The sequence below is a fragment of the Argopecten irradians genome, chromosome 15 (genome assembly GCF_041381155.1).
Source record: "Argopecten irradians isolate NY chromosome 15, Ai_NY, whole genome shotgun sequence".
Classification (NCBI taxonomy): Eukaryota; Metazoa; Mollusca; class Bivalvia; order Pectinida; family Pectinidae; genus Argopecten; species Argopecten irradians.
In genome coordinates, this window is record NC_091148.1 from 19,267,461 (window position 1) to 19,289,992 (window position 22,532).

General features: G+C 36.1%; 2 protein-coding genes and 1 pseudogene across 4 annotated transcripts in view; 2 read left to right on the forward strand and 1 right to left on the reverse strand.

Moving 5' to 3' along the window:
• The first annotated feature begins 4,332 nt into the window (after positions 1 to 4,332).
• LOC138308854 (solute carrier organic anion transporter family member 3A1-like) overlaps positions 4,333 to 22,532 on the forward strand; it is a 95,762-nt gene continuing 77,562 nt past the window's right edge. For 2 of the 3 annotated variants that reach the window (XM_069249884.1, XM_069249886.1), the window contains exons 1-2: positions 10,772 to 10,913; positions 20,965 to 21,148. The gene's annotated coding sequence lies outside the window, so the exon portion shown is untranslated. Of the gene's footprint in view, positions 4,510 to 5,961; positions 6,113 to 10,771; positions 10,914 to 20,964; positions 21,149 to 22,532 lie in introns of those variants that run through there. The other variant, XM_069249885.1, reaches the window with a different exon arrangement.
• Positions 5,082 to 6,099, reverse strand: LOC138308855 (uncharacterized). The gene is made up of 2 exons (XM_069249888.1): positions 5,667 to 6,099; positions 5,082 to 5,455 (listed from the first exon to the last, which is right to left on the reverse strand). The coding sequence occupies exons 1-2, from the start codon at positions 6,097 to 6,099 to the stop codon at positions 5,109 to 5,111; spliced, it is 780 nt and encodes a 259-aa protein (XP_069105989.1). The 3' UTR covers positions 5,082 to 5,108.
• LOC138308856 (solute carrier organic anion transporter family member 2B1-like) lies at positions 14,608 to 16,941 on the forward strand (annotated as a pseudogene).

Consider the following 22,532-nt stretch of genomic DNA (forward strand, 5'->3'; position numbering starts at 1 on the left):
CCTGTTTTAAAAAGATATACTTATCTTTTCCCCAGCAACCGCGGGGTTTGTAGAATCTTTCACTCTCACTGGAGTGAGACAAACGAATCTCAACCCTAGGGGTAAGGTTCTTAAGTTGTCAAGCACGAGGCTTTGCCGAGTGATTGACAACTTAGAATCTTACCCCGAGGGTTGAGATTTCCATATATGTGAGCACGTGTAAAGATCTCGTGTAGCTTGTCTTTACCGTATGGTGAGATAGAAAAAAAAATCTCACTCCAGTGAAATTACGGATATCCCTGTCCGGGGTAAAAGAAAATCCTGCCAAGCATGGGAGAATAGGTGGGTCTTGACCAGGTGACAGAACCCAGGGCCTTTCTCACAGGGGTTGACGATCAAAGGTTACACTTAATGTCTGCTACATCTTAGTAGCCTGCCTCACGCTCAGATACCATATCAAGCAATTTCGTTTCATAAAATAAGCTAGCGGTAGACAACGTTTATTCCACATATCAAGAATTTGTCAGATGATCATTTGAACAATCTCATTAAAATACAGATTCTTACAACCAATTTGTTAAATAGAGGCCTCTTATCAAACGAAGTGATAATAATGATCTGTATTTTAATCAGATTGACTAACTAACGTCTCACATTTGACCTTCATTTTGCGCTTGACCCTGTGAAGAAGGCTCTGGGTTATGTCCATGGCCTAGGCAAACTATGGTAGTTTCTGCTCTTGCGTAGCGCTTAGCGCCCTGGTTTGTTCGTTGTTATTTAAATGGCATGCTTCAGCGGGTTAGCACTGACGAAAGTAACTGTTCCTCTATTGCAAGAAGACACTACACGAATATATCGCAGTCTCTCCAAAACACGCACCACGAACTTCACACACGCATCACACCGCATACATCGGATTCAGTTGGCCAGAGGCCACATCCTTGAAGAACGCTTAAACAATGAAAGTTCCAAGTGCAATATCGGCTCGGTTGTTTTTAAAACTGACTCGATGTTTCTAAAAATACTAACACCAAATTAAAGTTGTATTTCTTGTAATTTTCACTGAAACGATATGTCGTTTTAACATTTGATATTGGAACATGGACATGTATCTTGATGATTTAGCTCCCCAAAACCATATGTCAGCCTGTAAGAGAGCCGAAATCTAGGGATCATATATTCCTGGTTTTGATTAAAACGCCTTCAATCACCGCCATGTTCAGTACCTTCGGGTTTTGTCGGAATTCCGAATCGTATCACGTGACTGACGTCCACACGTCCTGCACGTGGTGATCCAGGTAACTAGCGTAAGCGCACATGTGTTTGTTTACGTTTTCCTTCTGGCTAATATGAGCAAATCGTGCTGGTGTATGTCCAAATATTGTTATGTGCGAGCATTATTTTCTTTGTAGATCCAGTCTGCTACATAGGTCGACCACATGTTTTGTTTACGAAAAATTGTTGACATTTCTCTTGGTTTCACAACTCTCGTGTTACTTCGAGATTGTCGCGACGATGTTCGGAAGAGGTCGGAATGATTCGGCCTCTTTCGAGCCTATTTTTCACGTGTACACGTTAAAAAGATTTTTTACTTTTATAATTTAAAATACTTCCAGTACTGCAACTTTTTAAAAAAGGTGGTAATATTAGAAAGTTTAAAACTCAGACAAACGGAGAAAAATATTTATAACACTTAAACAGTTTTCATTATGACAAAAAACGCGAAAGTGATAGACCATACAACTTTAATATGCAAACTATTGACATCCACGATTCTATGTATTATCTAATGAAAAGAGTGGAAACCGTCTTGCTAGCACATATGGAGATTCAAAATTAGACGGTAGACCTTTTGACGCCTGTTTTTTCTCTGAAGAATTGCAGTATACTTTAAACGTCAGTTTCGTATTTATGGAATCGATTTCATTGGGCAAATGCGCTACATTGTCGACAGCGATAACATTTCCGTTTAACGATGGTATTATGCATTACAACTTAAGGACCTGTTACATCTACCATTGAATTAACAAGCTGCATTTTGTAGTGCTATGACAGAGAACCTGTAAGAAACCTTTACAAAATCCAAAAGGCTTCAGGGGCTTGTATTCAGAACAATTTGTTTTGATAGATATTAGTGAATCAGAAGATGTAAAGGAATTATATGGGGATTTTCTTTTACTTTTTAAAATTTTATTCCAACGGCTGTCCCACTCCCGATTATTGTACACCTACACTTTTTTGTATTTGCAAACTACACAAATGTATGTGACCATAGTGAAAATATCGGAAAAAGGAAAGTATGCCATTTCAAGGTCAAATCTTGCGTATTTGGTCAATTTCTACAAATTATCAATATCGTATATGACACCATGATGTTCACTGAATAATACATAAAACAAATTATTGAACTTAGGGCATATGGGTCACTTTGTTATTCATTTGTTGATCAATTTTTGATTTGATTGTTTTTTTTTTATTAATTAACGTCCTATCAACAGCTATGGTCATGTAAGGACAGCCTCCCATGTATGCGGTGTGCTGCGTGTTTGTTGTGCGAGGAGCGTGTTTTATACTGCCGTATATTTATGTTGTGTCTTCTTGTATAGTGGAACTGTTGCCCTTTTATAGTGTAATACCACTGAAGCAGACCGCTAAAGTCACCAAGCAACACACTTCACCCGGTCACAGTATACTGACAACGGGAGAACCAGTCGTCCAACTCCTTATATGCTGAGCGCTAAGCAGGAGCAGAAACTATCACTTTTATAGACTTTGGTGTGTCTCGGCCAGGGGACAGAACCCAGAACCTTCCTCACAGGGGCGAACGCTCAAATCAAGGCCAAAAGTGAGGCGGTGCCAAGGAGGCATTAAGAAAGATAAAGTCAGTTAGGAAGAAGAGAAAAGATAAGATCCTAAATATAGTCGCCTTTTACGATCATGCAATAGGGGCAGCAGGTACCATTCTATCGCCCTACCTGAAGTTGGGATCTATTGTTAGCAATTTTGATAATTTGATTGCAAACTTCAGTGTTTGTTTGATTAATTAGATTAGCGTCCTATTAACAGCCAGGGTCATGTAAGGACGGCCTCTCATGTATGTGGTGTGTAGTGTGTATATTCAAGTTGTATCATCTTGTATAGTGGAACTCTTGTCATTTTTAAAGTGCCATATCACTGAAGCATGCCGCCGAAGACACCAGGCAACACACCCCACCGGTCACACTGGTTGGCCCAGTCAACCCACTCCCTTAATGCTGAGCGCTAAGTAGGAGTAGAAACTACCACTTTTATAGACTTTAGTGTGTTTCGGCCAGGGGACTGAACCCAAAGCCTACCTCACAGGGGCGAGCGCTCAACAGAAGACCAAAAGTGAGGTGATGTCAAGGGAGACGTTAGGAAAGATAAAGTCAGTTAGGAAGAAGAGAAAAGATAAAATCATGAAATAAGTCGCATTTTTACGATCATGCTTAAGGGGCAGCAGGTACAATCATAACGCCCTACCTGCAGGGTATGCAAGCTTCAGCGAGTTACCTAATGTAGCACTATGATATGGGCATGAGTTCCACTTTTACACATAGACATAACACAGACATACTGCAGTCTCCCAAAACATGTACTCACACACGCAGAATATTCAACATAGGGGAGATGCTTATCGTCCTTAAATGACCATGGATGTCAATTTGATGTCAACAAAACCAGCCAATTACAAGGGCGATATTGACCCCTTGTGACGTCACAATAGTAAATAATTCTTATGGTGAAACATAACTATGAAAATATTTGAGCAAACTTGAATGACGTTACTGCCGAATTCTGTGTGAAAGATATCACTGTCGAGAATCACGTGTGTTTAATAGCCTATAAATGGTGAGGCCAGGCACAAACAAAATGTCTACCGAGAAGTCCCACGAGTCATATCCCACGGCAAGACATTATCAAAAATGTTCGGAATTAATTTGAGATTTCTTTGGTGTTTAGCCTCCCGATTATCTAAATATTAGCGAAAATCGAGGCAAGTGTGGGGGTCACAATTTGAACATGGGTAGAGTTGACAATACTGCCATTATATCTGGACCATGACCTGACTCGTGGGACATTACGAATTACTGTTTTGTTTCTTCTCAAGGTATTAAACAATACATATTCGTTTTACTGATGTTTATTTATAATTATGTGTGTTTGTGACACAGGCTGCTGACAACTAGGACAAGATTAGCCTCGCTGTGGGAAACCGCTACAGAATGTGATAGTTCAAATACATTATAGTTGATTGTTTTGGATGACACCAGTTGTTTTAAAATGTCAACCTGTTGTCAAATCAAACTATTGTCGGATATAGTGTATTACAAGTGTAATCTCTTCGCTGAACACAGTCAGTGTCTGGATATAATACTCTATTGTCCAAACACAGTATTTGAAATTATGTGAATTGTAAACAATATTGGATTAATGTGAAGAGAAGAATCATAATGCGTATACCATCAAGTTACTGAGAGAGTTGTGGCAAATTCCGTGTGGAGAAAAAAGGTATGTAAGCTTTGTTTTTCTCTAAATGGAAATAATTTAAAAAAATCAATGTGTTTGTGTTAGATCCAGTACAGCTGAGTAATGCACATAACTCCCAGAAAAAAAAATGTATCGCACATATAATGTAATGTTGTTAAATATCGCAGATGAAAATGTAATTTACTGTTTAGAACGTATCCGCGGAGGTTTATTTTCGCAAATTTTCGCAAATTATCTTTGTAGTCTTTGAAACCGTCATTCATTCGAAGTAAGTAAACGATGATTTTGATATATTTCGTAAGGTATTAAATGTGGCAAATTTGGATAGATCCGCGAATTTTGCGAAATTAAAACCCCGCGAATTTGATCAACTATACTGTGTAGATCAGAGTAGTTTATGTGTTTCTAGCTTACAACTCGATCTTAAATAAGCTTTTGTGGCAGATGATTATTGAATGGGGGTTGGTACATTGTGACCTAGTATAGAGATGTGAAATGACTACCTTCAAGAATTAGGTCGGAGTGTTATGGAAATTCTTCAAATCTTTCACTTTTATAAAACAAATATGAAGTATTTTTGATTATACTGATAATTTAATTCTTCCTAAGTTACACAATATTTAATGAAGTTGAAATCCAGAAAACGAAGTGTAGATATCATATAGAACTGACCCAGGGATGAATGATCCGACCTTCACCCGCACGTGATCTCCTTGGTGAAGGTTAACCACGACTGTCTGTGACCCTGACCCCGGGTACTCCTTGTTTCCACTGTATGTAAGCCCCAGATCAGCTTTGTTACTACGAAGAATGGTCTCGACGTAGTGATCAGCTGTTACCAATGCCGACCAGGAGAACACATATACTCCTGACGATGTGCACGTAAAAATACCGGTTTTGTTGTCATATGCCAAACCGTCGTTTGTCATAACGACGTCATATATTATGGTTTGTTCATGGGACTGCACTACAAGAGAGTAAAATCACTATAATTAGTTGGTTGACATTTCAGAATATATCAGTAAGTCATCTACGTCATCACTAACTAACAAATTGGCTGTTATGGAGTTTTATTGATGACACTGGAATCTATCGAAATGATACAATTGGTATTTTGATTTTTAAATACTAATTTAATATTTGAAAACAAAAAGATTCATTAAACATGTCTACGCTACCTTCGAATTTTTGTCCAAGTCGTGCATAGAACTGAGAGTCGGATAGCTTTGGTCGAGTTTGCTTGTTTGTATCGATATAATTATATGTATCTTTTAGAAGGAAACGATTAGTCCTTCTAGTTTGATTGGTTTTGGATGATAGAATCTGTTGAGACTTGAGTAGAGTGATCTCCCTTAAATTCTGATCAAGCAGCTTCCGGTTATCCGCGTCACGTTGTTGTAAATTCCTCATGTTTACCTGTAACTCGGCAATAGCTTCCTTCATTTCGCGGTTTTCATTTCTTATATTACTCAGCTCATCTCTCATAGCAGTCATATCAGTTGTACAATCGGTATATTCCGGATTGGATATCTCCGCCACGCCCCTTTCATATATTACATTGTCCGCTGACACTGCATTGAAAAGAAGCAGCAAAGAGAGCGAAGAGATCATGGCTACAGAATGGGTACGTATTGGTATATTCTATTATCTACCACGTTGTACTTGACCTTCACCTTCCTGTCACTTTGATGGCCTTCACTTTCCTTATCAGTGGTCAGTGTAGCACTACTATATACATATACAGCGAGTTATTGGCGATAAGAAATTTAAAACAACAGCAAATGTTTTCCTTAAAGGTCTTAAATTTTGTATACTGTACTCTGTTTCTGTAAATCGCGGCATGCGAACAAACAAAGGCGTAAATGATCTTAATTTCGATTTTGATACCATTTTGTATATTTCTTCTCGGCCCTTTCATTTCGGCCGTCGTTTCTCTATTATGAATTAATGTAAAGCCTCATAAGAGCGCTTTTACAAACAAACCAACAAATATAAAAGTGCAGCAATTCTATATATGAACACATTTATTGAAATTCAAAATATTTTATAGCATGAAGTTTTTTTTTCAACTTTTCTGTTGAAATATAAGAATAAACCTTTACTCTAATTATAGGGGTATATGACCCATATATCTTCATTGTTTTCAGACCCGGATAAAATGTAAATTACCCTGATATAGTTTTATTTACTTCAGAATGTCAAATTATACTATATGCCTCTATGTATAAAATGTATATTTACATACATTCATATATAATGATATATATATCATAGGATCTAGATCCGCGCTCAAATACATGTATATACATATACGGTACATACGAGTGATTCTCGCAATTCACCAATTTAAAAATATTTGGGACATGGAAATAACTTAGTCATGTATTTTCAAGTGTATTATCACAACTTGTTCGTATTTCCACGGGTAAAGGAAAAACTGGATTAAATTTTTATTTCTTGTAATTTTCACCATCACAAACAGTTATAAAAATACAATGTTTGAAAATGGATACTTATATATGATGGTTCAGATCCATAAAACACCAATATACTATTAACTTTGAGATAATTTCGCATGAAATATCAGGCTTTTTGAAAGAACCGCCACAGTCACCGCCATGTTTCTTACTTTTGGGTAATATCGGAAAACCGAGTGGTATCACGTAATCAACATCGACAATAGCCGTATAGATCGGAACCTCCCGAGTCGTAACAAGTGACCAACATCGGGAATACCAATACAGATCGGAACAGTTCGGAGACTTCCGTGCTATTTTTAAACGTGTACACGTTAAAAATCAATATTTGAATTTAATAGTTTGATAACTTTGCGAGTAAAAATTTACAAAGTCGGTAAATAGTTTATGCAGCCCGTCTCTCTCCCACATATTGTACAGTTTGAGGCTTATCTCTAACTTAAAACAGAGCAGCTCTTTGTGTTTTGCCTCTGTCAATGTAATTCATCACATATATTACAGGTAAAGGTAGCGTGTTGTGTACCATTACCTTTGCCTGTGTTATCATTGATGAATAGCATTGTTACATAATGCATGCATGAAGCTTGAATTCCGTCATCCGAAGTGATGTAGGATTTTTTGTGACCCTATCCAAGATGGCCTTTGAGGAAAATGACATGTTCAGCGATGTTCTATCACTTGAGCTAATAAAACCCACCAAAATAAGTTTTACGCATAACACTGATATACGTTCTGACATCTCTGACACCCGGACAAAGTTGAAGAACAGACCAGGTTTCAACCGCCATTGCAAGTAAGTGACCTTGAGAATGTTTTAACAGGACACTGACTTAATACGAAAAATAAGATAAGAAGGGTAATAAATTGAAGCGTAGTTGAAACAACGTGAAAACTAGTGCAATACCAACTCGAAAATTTGGCGACAATATTATGGAGTTTACAATTTCCGTTTAAACGATGCTCTCGGCTATATTCTAGTGGAGGTCAGAAACAAGAATGGAGGGAAATACAAACCTAAAACTATTTACGAACATATATATCAGCATAATGAGGATGGAAAGAGGTATCTGGAGTATCATGAAGATGTATAAAAAACTAACACCGGGGGATACTACATAGGAAAGTATCCTCAAAAGTCACCAGGTGTTACGAAAATGTTCATCAACCTGAGAGATTTGCTATCAGGATTTATCAGCATTACATTAATCTAAGGGAAGATTGTACTATTTATTTTATGTACTATATATACAGGATTTCATCTATTGTTATTTCTGTACGTTAACTTTAAGATAATGGGAGCATTACCTGGAACTGTCTTACATGTTGCCTTTCACTGTGTTATATGAGACTCTAATATAAGACAGTGAAATACAATTGCATCTCACTTAATTTTTTGTTTTACAATTACAGACCTAAGGATGGGAAGTGTGGTGCACTCTATCTTCATCCCCGGAAATATTCATTGGAGGACTGTTGGTACTGTGAACTCCCCTGTAGGGATACACCAGCTTCAGCAGACTGTCGGCCGAATATGTAAAACTGCTTGATTTTCTGGTGTTTACACCAACCAGGGCGACGGCAGCAACTCGTTTGTATGCAGCCGGGTTAAATTAACAACTTGTAGCGTAAACAAACCTGGACATCTATTTTCAGCCGTCAGATCAAATAAACGGACTTGTAGTGAACATTGAACATTTTGTTAATAATGTGGTTCAAGGCCTTTCAAATTCAGATTCGCCCCGCAAAAAAGTGAAAGTGCTCCGTGAAAACAAGAATACTTTAGTAATGTAAAACCCTAAGGCAGCTTTAATGCTGCTGATTTGTGCTTAAAATTAAATTCTTGGAACAACACACAGCTATGGTATCTACATTGAATTTTGTGAAATTTGTGTTCTTTCAACAGGTGGATTAAAATCTGTTCCCCGTCATTATCTTTTGAATTTACTATGGAATATACACTAAAATTTGTTTTTTAAACCGTTGATTAAAATCTGTTCCGTGTTTCTAGTCATTTTCTTTGGAATTTTTTTTTTTGGAATAGAATAGTCCTGGCTGTTTGTTGTGCGTTTACAGAGTCATAAGATTATGCCTGGAGGCCTAGTTACCCGTATTGTGTAACTCCACTATAAGTCAATTTTTACTGTCTTATAAGTGACAGCCTTATATCAGAGTCACATATAAGACTGTAAAATGTATCATGTAAGACAGTTACAGACAATACTCCAATGATCTGGGAGTTAAAGCACGGAAATAACAATAGATGACATCACAGCTATGTTTTATGTAAATAATATCTAAGTTAACAAAATAAAAAGTACTGCGTGTACTCGGATTGATTTGGGAATATCTCGATGGTCAATGGGTACCTTGTGACCATGTAGTTTCCTACTAAAATATACGTTTTTAATCAATGAAGTCTTAACTTCGACTTTATGTTGACTTTAAGGCTAGGCAATCAAGTATGTTATCAATAGACGTTTGAAAAAGAATAGTTAGTAGATAAGACACCACCTTGTTTGACATCTGATTCGACTGAACCACTGTGACGTCATGCCATGCCACGTCACGACACTCAACAGATGGTTGTACGTGAATTGTGAATTGACATGAGTTTAACATACTAAATGAAAACTATTTTTAGGATAGTGACTATTCGTCAACAAAGTTACCCTTTCCCACAGGAACATGTTTGTCTTAGCACGATAAAGTGTCAGCATAAAGGTAATTTTGTGCTTCGTTCGAATACAGTATTTATTAGAAGTATTTCAAAAATTCTCGCACTTCTTGAGTGTCCATTGTAGATAAACAAAAGATATGAGAAACTGGAACACGACATGTATAATATACACAACACAATGGTAACGCTTTTTCCTCGTCCGTAACAGGTATGAGTACACTCTCTGCATGTATATATACAGCAAGCATAATACGGCGCTAGAATTGTGCCTGTTGCCTTACGACATGATCGTAAAAGGCGACTAAATTTAGGATGATATATTTTTCCCTTCCTAACGTACTTCCATCTTCTCACGTCTCCCCTTTCACACCGCCTCACATTTAGCATAAAATTGGGCACTCGTCCCTGTGAGGAAGGCTCTGGTTCTGTCCCCTGGCCGAGACACATCTTAGTCTAAAAAGTGGTATAGTCTCTGCTATTGCTTAGCGTTCAGCATTAAGCTAGTGGGACCAATGGTTTACAAATTGTGTAACGTGACCGAGTGAGGTATGCTGTCTGGTGTATCTGGTCACATGTCGCAGTGAGATAGCGCTATAAAATAAAACAAACCTATATAGCGGAACTGTAATGAGCCGATGGTCAGAGACTGTGTAGTGCTCGGTAGAGCATGCGACTGGTATTCGGAGATCCCGGGAACGAGCCCCGTTCTGGTCGCTACATTTTTCTGTTCTGTTACGCATTTTGATACAAAATAATTTTCAATTTCTTGTGTGAAAATTCGCATTATAAACGTTCAAATAAGCTCTTTTACTAAAGCTATTTCCTTAATCTCAGAATTACTTTTTTATTTGAAGGAATCCCTTAAAGGTATGAAATATTGATGAAACTTGACACAGATCTTCTTACAAAGAAATCTATCTATCACTTCATCCTATATTGTTATGAAAGATTATAAAAACATAAATGCAGTTGTAACATCTAACATATTACAATTGGATATTGAATGTGGTGTCCATAGTTTCCCCTATTTGTGTCAAACTCCTGTGTGCATGCTATACATACAAATGGTATTACAAGAGTATTTAGCGATCTGCGTTAATTTGAAGACAGAGTTAAGTTTAAACAGTGGATGATATATATCACCTTTCTAGAGCGGGTGGATTTACCTGTATTGAGGTGAAAATATCATTTACTGCTGCAATCCTGGCTCATCAGTACAGTGGTCTATACTTAGATGTAGAGACTATCAACCTAATGTTGGAATAGTAAAGGTAAGAATGAAAACAACATATGATATATATGTTTGTTTGTTTGCTGGATTAATTAACAGCCATGGTCATGTAAGGACGGCCTCGCATGTATGCGGTGTGTTGTGTGTATGGAATGCGGATGTGTTTTGGGAGATATATTTGAGGTATATTCGTGTATTTTTGTATAGTGGAACTCTTTCAATTTCAATAGTGATATATCACTGAGGCATGCCGCCGGCACGTCATATTGACAACAGGCTAACCAGTCGTCCTACTCCCTGTAAGCTGAGTGCTAAGCAGTAGCAGAAAATACCACTGTTATGACTTAGGTGTGTTTCGGCCTGGGGACAGAACCCAGCGCCTACCTCACAGGGTCGAGCGCTCAACAGAAAGCTAAAATAAAGGCGGTTGTCAAGGGAGACATAATTTCATTATCGGCGAATTCAAAACACTAGCTAAATAATGAATACTTTATCGTTCAATTGTCAAGGTTTTGTTCTTTATGGATATTGTATTATGTCATTTGGCTTTTTACAAAAGTTCAACTGTGTTTCAATTATAATTTCATCAAAATGTATTAAAAACGAAAATGAATCCAACAGGCAGTGCCTATATAACAATATTGTTAAATTTTTAATGTTAATTTGTGACCATTTGGGAATCTGAAAAATTGTCAGGTGGTCCTTATACAGATGTGGTCGTCGCTAATGCTTGTTTGACTATATGCAATAGTGATGGATTTATTTTCCTGAATGTGTCCTTAATAGCATTCATCATATCTTAAAGTTTTATCGATATATTTATCTTGGAATGTGTGAAAAGACAATGTGTTTATCACGAAGGATCAATCGGATCGCCCTGGTCTACACATTTCTCTGTTTCACGATTTCTTAACGTCTGGGGGAAGACAAAATCAAACCTCATTTATATAGAACTACTGATTTTATATTGTCGCTGAGTTTGGTATGCGGGTAAACATGTAGTGTCAATATTATCTTATCACGGTTTTTGAAGTCGTCGTCATTAGGTTGAAACCGGCCTTATATGCGCCTTACCTCTTTATCAAAGTCATTATAAAAAGAGATTTTGAATGAAATAAGAATGTCAAAATATATCAGAATACTTCTTTCTCTTTACAATGAAACACTAAAGTTAATGAAAAAGCGACAAAAGAGTCATGTATCTCGAAATATGCGCAGTGCATAGATAAGTCCGTGTTGCATTGTACGCCTAAAGACATTACGGATTGTATTACAGACTCAGATGGGAATGATACCTCAAATATTGTATAATGTATGGGAACTGCGTTATTACGTATAAAGAAAAGTCTTATTTCAACTAAAATATATGTAATGAAATATTGCACTATGGTTAGTAGTGTAGAAAGCAAAGATAACAGAAACGTACGACAGTTTTGTTATGCAAATCTTTCTGTTTTTAGATCACCTGAGACGAAGTCTCAAGTGACCTATTCTAATCGCCTTTTGTCCGTCGTCCGTCGTGTGTTAGTAAACAATTTACATTTTCGACTTCTTCTCAAAAACCGCTGAAGCAATTTCAATGATTTTTTTTTCACAAACCTTCTAAAGCATAAGGCAAATCAAAATTGTGAATTATATGACCCCATCCCCAGGGGGCTGTAAGAGGGGCCAAAAGGGGTAAAATTGACTAAAATTTCAAAAAATCTTTTTCACAGATGTGGTAGAATCAAATACTCTTCATAGATGGAAAGGTCCAAAGGTCCTTACAAAAATTGTGAATTATATGATCCTGGGGGTCTCATATTTCCGCCTGGAGAGGGGATCAAGTTTACGATAGTTTATATAGGAAAAACAAATTTATGAACGTTATTCGCTTATTTTTCTTAGGAAATAAGTCAAACTGGGTTAGAATTTTTAGCCTGAGATAGCATTTTATCGTCATATCCACATTGGTCCTGGCCGACCACCAGAGGCCATAACGACGGGCCAAAAGTTTCAAATAGACTTATACTTCAAAAATCTTTCTTCTGCATCACAAATATTATCACCAGATGGTCTCTTCATAGATTGGAAGGTCTAAAGGTCCTTTACAAAAATTGGGAATTTCATGGAACTGGGATCTCGGATTTTCCCCTGGGGAGGAAGTCAAATTTACTATAGTTTTTGTAGGAATAACACATTTATGAACATTTTTTGCTTAGTTTTAATCGGAAATAAATCAAACTGGGTTAGAAGTATTAGCCTGAAATAGCATTTTAGCACCATATTCATATTGGTCCTAGATGACCCCCAGGGACCGTAGGGGCGGGGCCTTAATGGGTCAGAATGGCTGAAATTTAAAAATTCTTCTTCTGAATTCACAGGTTTGATGGAACCAAATAATCTTCATAGATTAAAAAGTGAAATGTATAGAATCACTGACACTGACTGACTTCTAGTTTGGTTTTGTTGTTAAACGTTGCCAAAGCAAATTGGAATTGTAACTATAAGGTTTGGTTACATAATACACTAACTATCAAAATGAAAAACAAAAAACAAAAATTCTAATACGTATGTTCAATTTTAAGGTTTATTCTAATTCTTAAATACTTTTACAGATTTGAACTTTGCAATGCTCTTTCTGTATCAGCACTCAATTGACCGTCAAGGCCTCTTGGGCATCTTGTTTAATGATGCTGTTTAAGAGATCATGTGGCGTTCATTTTTACGAATATAGCAAGAAGTGATTCCGCTCTTCCTAGACAGGTCTATGTCATACGCTGTAGCAGTTTTCACGAGGGCGACCGGATTTGTGTAGAAAAGGATATATAATGTATTATGTGCTTTATTTAAGAATTGATATCATTATTAATATTTAATTGCATAGGGGTTGCGAATTCTCAAAAAGTTTGTAAATAATTTGTTTTCGTAACCTGATAAAAGATAATATAAAAAGTGGCACCAATGCTTATGATGATTTCATCAGCCCACATGACAAAATCAAATGCGTTTTGATATTACGATTCCGATGATTTATTAAGGGACTATTTTCCCAAATCAGTACACGAGATCAATGTATCTAATTTGATGTATACAGTTGCATATTACAGAGATACAAATCTGTATCTGTAATCGCGGGTTAGTATTGTTTATGATGTCATTTGTTCGCGAGCGTAACGCCATATGTTTTTCCAAGAAAACGACGCGAGTTTCGCTCACAGAATAAGTACGTCACAGTTGATACCTATGCAATGTTACTACCCGCAAGAGAGGTAGCTCTGCATTGTGCAAAGACGAAATATATCCAAATATTTTCAATGTGTGTTAATTGATATTTATGAAGATATATGTACATGCATACAAAGTTGTTCTATAATTAGTATAGAAAATATACATGCAAGTAGAAGTCATTTAGGGTAAAATACCTCTAGATCAATTTATTGAATGCTATTTTTTTTAAAATATCAAAGTAAACACAGAACCTGAAAAAAAAATCCCATTTTCTTTCAGTTATTATTAAACTTGTTTCATTGGATAAATCTGAATATTATAATCAAAATGGAGGAGTTCAAGGGTTTTATCTCCCCTGCAGACCGGAAGGAGATGATGCGAGCTGAATTGAAATCAACAGGTCATGACCTAGAATCTCAGAGTGGTACAGGCGCTTGTAAACCGAAATGTATGACATGTTGTAGCAACATTTCGTGTTTCACGGCATTTTACAGTACGGCGGGATTATTTACATCAACAATTAATGTGTACGTGATGTCACAAGTGACCACACTGGAGCGGTATTGTGGATTTTCTAGCTTTCATACCGGTTTTGTAATGAGTTGCAATGATATTGGGTTTCTTTTAGCGATATTTTTGTCAGCCATGCCGCCAGGAGGGTTCACATTCCTAGAGTTTTATCCGTATCAACAACTTTGTTCGGAGTATCGGGGATAGTATGCACAACAGCCTATTTTCTTTCACCTAGCTACCTTCATGACTGAAGGTCAAGGACTCCTAAAAGGTCAAGAACAAAGGTCAAGATCTATCCATCCATTTCAATGCTACGTCATCAGTAAATGGGGGGGGGGGGGCAACTTTGCGATGGGACGGACAACGTTGACTGTCCAAATGCTGGTGAAAATATTGTGAAAATAGGGGCGCCGACAAGTTTCACACCTGTGGCGTTGACAATTATAGCGATTTGAATGATTCTTCATGGATTCGCTAAATCGCCAAGGCAACCGTTTCTCACGTGTTACATATCCGATAATGTGAAAAAGACTGAAGCAGCAATATATCTTGGTAAGGTCTATTCTAATCAGTTCTTCAAAGTGTGTCATCGCAGATTTACCTTGCACAAATTATTCAAAAACTGCTGGAGAAGAAAATGTAACTAAAAGTGTACCTTCAAACGAGACTTGATTTAATAATTATTTCTAAATTTGACAGTTCATGCTTTCAACTTACAAATCAAAAGCATTTCAAACTAATTTCTGTTCATTCTTTTTCAAAAGCGTTCTAAATATTTTAAGGGGGAAAAGAAGAAGGACCGAACTCTTTATACTAAGTGTTTGATTTATTCTTCTTTGATTAAACATACCGTGATAACATGAACTGAAAGGTGACGGATTACGATTTTTATCTTTTAAAATAAGGGCAGACAATTAGTATTTTTTTCTTCATTAACAAAAGTTGTCATTCTTTAAAAGTTTATGCTCTTATTGTATTTCAGAATATAAGTATTCAAACTAATTATTTACATTCCAAAATTAATCCATGGCATTATGTCCTAAATGGAATAAGGTGATGATAGTGGAGACAACAAGACCAAAGCAAATTATTTTATATGTAATTTTTGTGTTAGTTTTAATGTCAACAGTTGTTCAAATGAGAAATACTGTTTATGATCTTTCGACGGGGAGCAACTTTAAGGAATATGTATGAAATCAATGATTGTTAGTTATCATCATGGGGATCATTATTTTCGGACCAGCTGTAGCGTTTGGACTCGGTGGGATCTTCACAAAAATCTACATTACCTTGGAAGGTACTCTGCTGGGTTTTCATGTGTTTTGATGAATTTTAAAGATGTTCAAGTGCATGTTGGACAAAACAATTCCGTCTTTATAGAACGAATGTGCTTGGTTAAATTCAGCTTTCTTTATGATGGTGCGAAGCATGGTAAATGAGTGGTTTTCTTGCTTTCAATAAGACTAGAAGGAATAATCGAGTTGAAGGTCAAAATATGTAGTCCTATCCGAGACTTGCCGAAGGTTTAATATCATCATGTGATACTGAGGGGAAAATAAAACCTATCTTTCCTATCTACATAAAGATATATCAAAGATATCCCTCGTTTTTCTTCTAATTTGTCTCAAATCATGGAAATTGAGCGATTGTCTCCACAAAAATTCTCACTGTTTGAATCTTTTACAATGTAGCTCACATTGGTTCTGAAATTGGCATGACATTTTACCGAGAAAATAGCTGTTATTGACGAACGTTGGGCGTCACAATATTGTAAAGCAAGAGGAACTACGTAATATAGCCTCAATCGATACGTCTATGGTACAGAAACAAGTAATACACCCATGATGTTTTAATGGGACAATGAACTCCAATTGCTATAAAACTCCAATGAAACCAGAAAAGGAAACAAATCACACACTAAAACAAGAACAACTCCCCTGAAAAATCAAAATGAAAGACTATCCCTGTGGTCTTTACACCCTACTATTTTCTTCACAGATGTGTACATCACCCCACGGGACTCCCGTTGGGTCGGGGCGTGGTGGGTCGGATTTCTTCTGTTTAGTTTCCTAGCTATTCTGTCCGGAATTCCTGTCTTCTTTTTCCCGCACAGATTCAAACTGAGGCCGGCAGATCAGGCGGATGGAAAATCAGGAATTTTGGAAAATTTGAAAGGTATTGTGTAAATGCAATGATTGCATGTTTCAATTTGTCCAAGGATTTGATACAATATATCAATTACCGGCAAACGGCATATGCTTACGGATTATCTGTATGTTGAATAATATGAGTTGAATGCCAAAGGCGTTATATCAAATGACATCCAGTTGTTGACTGGGATTGAGGCCAACAGATGATTTGTTGAACCAGAAGACAAAGGCCGAAGGCCGAGGTTAACAGTTTGTTTCAGGGTTCAACAAATCATCTGTTGCCCGAAAACCAAGTCGATAACTGTTTTATTATACCCATTGACTCAAAACCATGCATTGACGTCACGAATTGTAGATGTGACCGTCATTCCGGTCCAACAGCACATTTTAACTGTTGATTTAAACAGTTCTTTTGACCGCTCGACGGAAAGTTCATTTATTGACATTTTTGTCAATATAGTTTATTTAGAAACTATTTTGTAGGGGTATAACAATATACAGTTGTTGACTGGGATTGAGGTCGTGAGATGATTTGTTGGACCCTAAGACAAAGGCTGAAGGCCAAGGGCAACAGTTTGTTTAAGGGTTCAACAGCACATTTTAACAGTTCTTTGGACCGCTCGACGGAACAATTCATTTATTGCCATTTTTTGTCAATAGAGTTTATATAAAAACTAGTTTATAGGGGTATATCAAAGCATGATATATATAGTCTTACTACATATTATATTTATCTACATGGTATACACCGGCATCGAACCCGACAAAATGCCGTACAATATACGTGATTATGTGAGTAAACAATTGAACACGCAATCTGTTTAATTGATATTGATATCAAAGAGCATTAAATACATTAATGTACTCTTATTATGAAATGTGTCGGAGGATTTGTTATTTAAAAAAAAAGAGTTTTCTAAAGGCGTAATGTTATGTACAAATCTTGCTTTCATGCTATAATATAAGACTCTTTCATATGTGGATATGAAGGATAGGGATATTCTACTCGAGGGTCACAAAATATAGTAAAACCCCAGGCTTGCCGAGGGTTTTGCAACATTTTGTGATCCCGAGGGAAGAATATCTCTATCCTTCATATCCACTTATGAAAGAGTATTTTTCTTTCATACCTCGACGTTTTATTGCAATTTTACAGCTATCATATCCGGCCATTTTGAAATAAATTCGAAGAAATCCACGACTGGACGTCAATTTTCCATACATGAAAAATAACGTGATATTTTCAACAAAAATTCCGTTGTTTGCATCTTTTATAGTAAAACCAGTCAAGTTTGTGAAAAAAATGTTTAAATCTTACCGAGGAAATAGAAATTTAGTTGACGCCGTGACGTCACGAGGCTTTATTGCATGGGTAGCCATGTAATACTACCTCAATCGACATGAGTGTATTGCTCAGAACAGCCAGTATTACACCTTTAGGTATGAAAGAAAATTGTTTATGTATTTTTGTATCGACACTTTTTGAATATTTTTAATTGAACGACTTATTTTGCCTTTACCTTTTGAGAACATATTTCACACCAATATCGGTTTTTAGTTCGTATTTGGATTTTACGGCAATACATAGCACTTGTCAAAAGTGTTTTTCATATTAAATTTTTCAATTTCAACAATATTTTATTGATAGTATGTACATCATTAGGATCGGACATCAGGCTACGCCTATTTAAGTCCTCTCCAGTTCATATTTTAAAGTATAAACATGAATTCATTCTGCAATTCATTAATACATATATTTTTATATACAGATAAACTGAATTAGTTAGAGTATAGTGATAATAATATTGATAATTAAATGACTATTAAACAGTTGAAGTAACCAATAAATTATACATGATAGTTGTACATGCATTATGTCTCGCGATCTTTATTCCAGGCAAGCAATAGCCTTTGTAAAAAGTATCTTATTAAAAGTAACCAAAAAATATATATGGTAGTTGTACGGATGCTTTGTCTGGCGCTCTTCAAATTAGAAAATTAGAAAAGGAGAAAATCATGAAATAGTGAAATAATGATTAATATAAAGATTAATGTCAAATGAAATTTTGAATTGATAAACGAAATTAGTTGTAAGAAGAATGATCAGGTAAGTCAGAGAGACTAACGACGTTAAAATGAAAATCATATATCAAACAAAATTAAATTATATAAGTTGGATACAAGTGAATAACATGAGCTTCAAAATATGATGACAAATTGTTGGATTAGATTTCCCGCTGTAACAAGGATGCACAACACGAATATATCGCTACCTTCCAAAACATACAGATATCAACACACAACGCATACAGGGAGGGGGCGTCCTTAAATGATCCAAATATCATCAAATCAGCCATTAAAGAGAAACTTATTGAAATTTTAACAGGTTTTGATTATTTTATCAACGCTGGGGTGTCACTTTCGTTCGCTAAATGAACAACTTAGTGAAACGCAATATATTTTGCATGAAGATGCCTTAGGGTCTGATGCATATAGTATATGCTGTCCAGAACATCCGATTTATAGGATATATTAGCTTTTATGGGTTCATAGTGTATCTGAAATCAACACACAACGCAATAACAGGGAGGGGGCGTCCAGATGACAAAGGCAGGATTTGAAATAGACGCTTTCACAACAAGATGATTAACATCTTAGTGCATAATAGGATATATTAGCTTGTTATGGGTTCATAGATGTATCTGAGGTCAGATGACAAAGGGCAAAATAGACGCTTTCACTCATTGATTTCATCTTAAATAATTAAATATCGAAATAAAAAAGGATAATGATATGTTTTGCAGTTTTCGACTACAGAACTAATTTGTATCAAATATCAGGTGACCGTTAAGGCCCATGGACCTCTTGCTTGACTATAATCAATTTGATCACGTGTATATTACAGACTACTTAATTGATATTTTGGATGTAGAAGGGATGCTTATAACGTTGGAACGATCTCGAACGAGTCCGAAAAGCGAAGTCATTGCTCTTTGCAAATATAATTATTGAATCTTGTGAACATGATAACTTGAATAAATGTGTAATCAGTTTCATGAAACTTTGTAATAAAACTTAAATTGGAAAGATCTCTGACAAATTCGAAAATCGATCTTGTAAACATGTTAAATTGAGTAAATTTGCAGCGAGCTTGATGAAACTTTTTATGTAAAGTAAACTAACTTCGGAAAGATCCCGGACAATATTGAAAAACAGCTTGATTCAATGGAAACTTACGCAGTTATTGCTCTTTGAGATTATAACTATTGAATGCTAACTTGAGTAAATATGATCCGAGCTAAATGAAGCTTTGCATACAGACTAACATTGCAAATATCTTGAACAAGTTTGAAAATGAGTTTGGTCAACTCTAACTTATTTACGGACTTATTGCCCTTTGCAATAATAATTACTGAAGCTTGTGAACACGGTTATGAGAGTAAATTTGCACCGAGCTTAATGAAACTTTGTACGTATACCTATTAGATGTACATGTATGTTCCTAATTCATGAGCAAAAGACACCAGTTTGCTGGTAAATTACATAATTAATTTGTATCAAATATCAGAATGAGAATGAATTATGAAAGTATGAAAGCCAATAACAAATCAATTTGGTCACGGGTAAATTACAGACTAGATAAATGATATCTGGGATGGAGAAATGATGCTAATAACTTTTTTTTCAAAATTCATCATGAATTTATTTCAGAAAAAAAATATTTTGGAGAATGAAAATTGACACTTGTGATCTACAACACATGCGGGACTACAATTTGTAAGATCAATTCATTATGGCCTACTTTTAAGGGAAAAAAACCGTCACAAGGCAATCACAATTTAAAACTTCGATGAAAAACCAATGCTTATATTGAATTTTGGTAAATTTAGGTAACCATGACCTTGAAAAAGGCAATGATAATTGATATCTTGAATTTGCATTGTATGTTGAATAAGAGGTGCTGATCATTATTTTGTACATGTCGTATTTTCAGTCTATTTGGCTCTTGATCTTGTAATTACTTAACTGTTTGATTAATTAACGTCCTATTAACAGCCAGGGTCATGTAAGGACGGTCTTCCATGTGTTAAGTGTGTAGCGTGTATGAAATGCATTGTTCGTGTTTTAGGAGACTTGGTTATATTCCTGTTAAATTTTCTTGGATAGTGTGGTTACAATATGTTTATTACATCGTAAACACGTAATGATACATTAAAGGTCTCATCGGTGTGTTTGCTGGTGCCTTTGGAGTTTTCTACGAGGCTGTCTTGTGTCCAAGCTAAAACTTACACCGGCCGCAGGTGCAAGGATGATTCTAAGCATCTCCGCCTTAGTTCATCTCAGTACTCGGGAATTTTCTGGGATGTGACAACCCTGAAATTATAGGATATAACATACAAAGGTAAGACCGCAAAAAATATAATATTATTTAGATCTTTTTTATTTAAGTCTTTTAAATGTTTCCTAGAATTATGTTTATTTGTTTGTTTGATTAATTAACGTCCTATTAACAGCTATGGTCATGTAAGGACAGTCTCCCATGCATGCTTTGTGTTGCGTGTATGTTGTGCGAGGTGTGTGTTTTGGGAGATTGCGGTATATTCATATAGTGTCTTGTACAGTGGAACTGTTGCCCTTTTTATAGTGCTTTATCACTAAAACATGCCGTCGAGGACACCAAGCAACACATCCCATCCGGTCACATTATACTGACAACGGGCGAATCAGTCGTCCCACTCACTGTATGCTGAGCGCTAAGCAGTAGCAGAAAATACCACTTTATAGACTTTGGTGTGTCTCGGCCAGGGGACAGAACCCAGAGCCTTCCTCACAGGAGCTAACGCTCAACTCAAGGCCAAAAGTGAGGCGGTGTCAAGGGAGACGCTAGGAAGAACAAAGTTAGATAGGAAGAAGAGAAAAGATAAGATCCTAAATTTAGTCGCCTTTTACGATCATGCAATAAGGGCAGCTGGTACAATTCTAACGCCCTACCTGCAGGACCAGTTTCCTAGGAAACCCATAGACACTGTTTGATAAAGTGTATTCCGTCTTTGCATATTACAGAGTTAGCTCCCTTGTAGGTAGGTATCGATTGTTACGTCATTATTTTGTAAGCGCAATTCACGTAGTTTTCACCGAAACGTATGACGTTACGCTCACAAACATAGGACGTCATAATCAATACCTACCCGCAAGGGCAGATAACTCTGTAATGTGCAAATGAGGAACATGAACTAGATTGTACAATTAACTTAAACATGTTCGTGGTAATATCTTTTATGCACATTCCACATACAGAAAACAAAGAGTTAAATGAATTAAAAATGGCCACCGTTAGGTGACATATTTATTATGACAATTATAAAAAAAATTAATAAAATAAATATTATGTTAACAAATAGACAATTCAATCAGTTTTACAAAATTATGTAAAAGGATTATGAAACAAAACATGATCTAGAACATCCCAGTATTGATATTAAGGTGGAGGTTCGATAGAACACTGCCACAAAGTTAAAAATATATCAAAGACGAATTTACAGGGGTTAAAATTTTCACGACTTGAGCAGATATTTTGGCGGTTTTAGAATTTCGCGATTTTCTGTTTTCATTGTGTATACGATGTATATAATAATTCGCGGATAATTTATTCGCAGTCTGAAAAAGAATGAAATCGCTAAATTGTAGAGCTACGTTTTTGTAAGAAAACGATTAATTGTCACGATTCGTTGGCAACTAATTTTGCTGATTAGATACAGTTTTGATTGATGAAGCCATAAGGATAT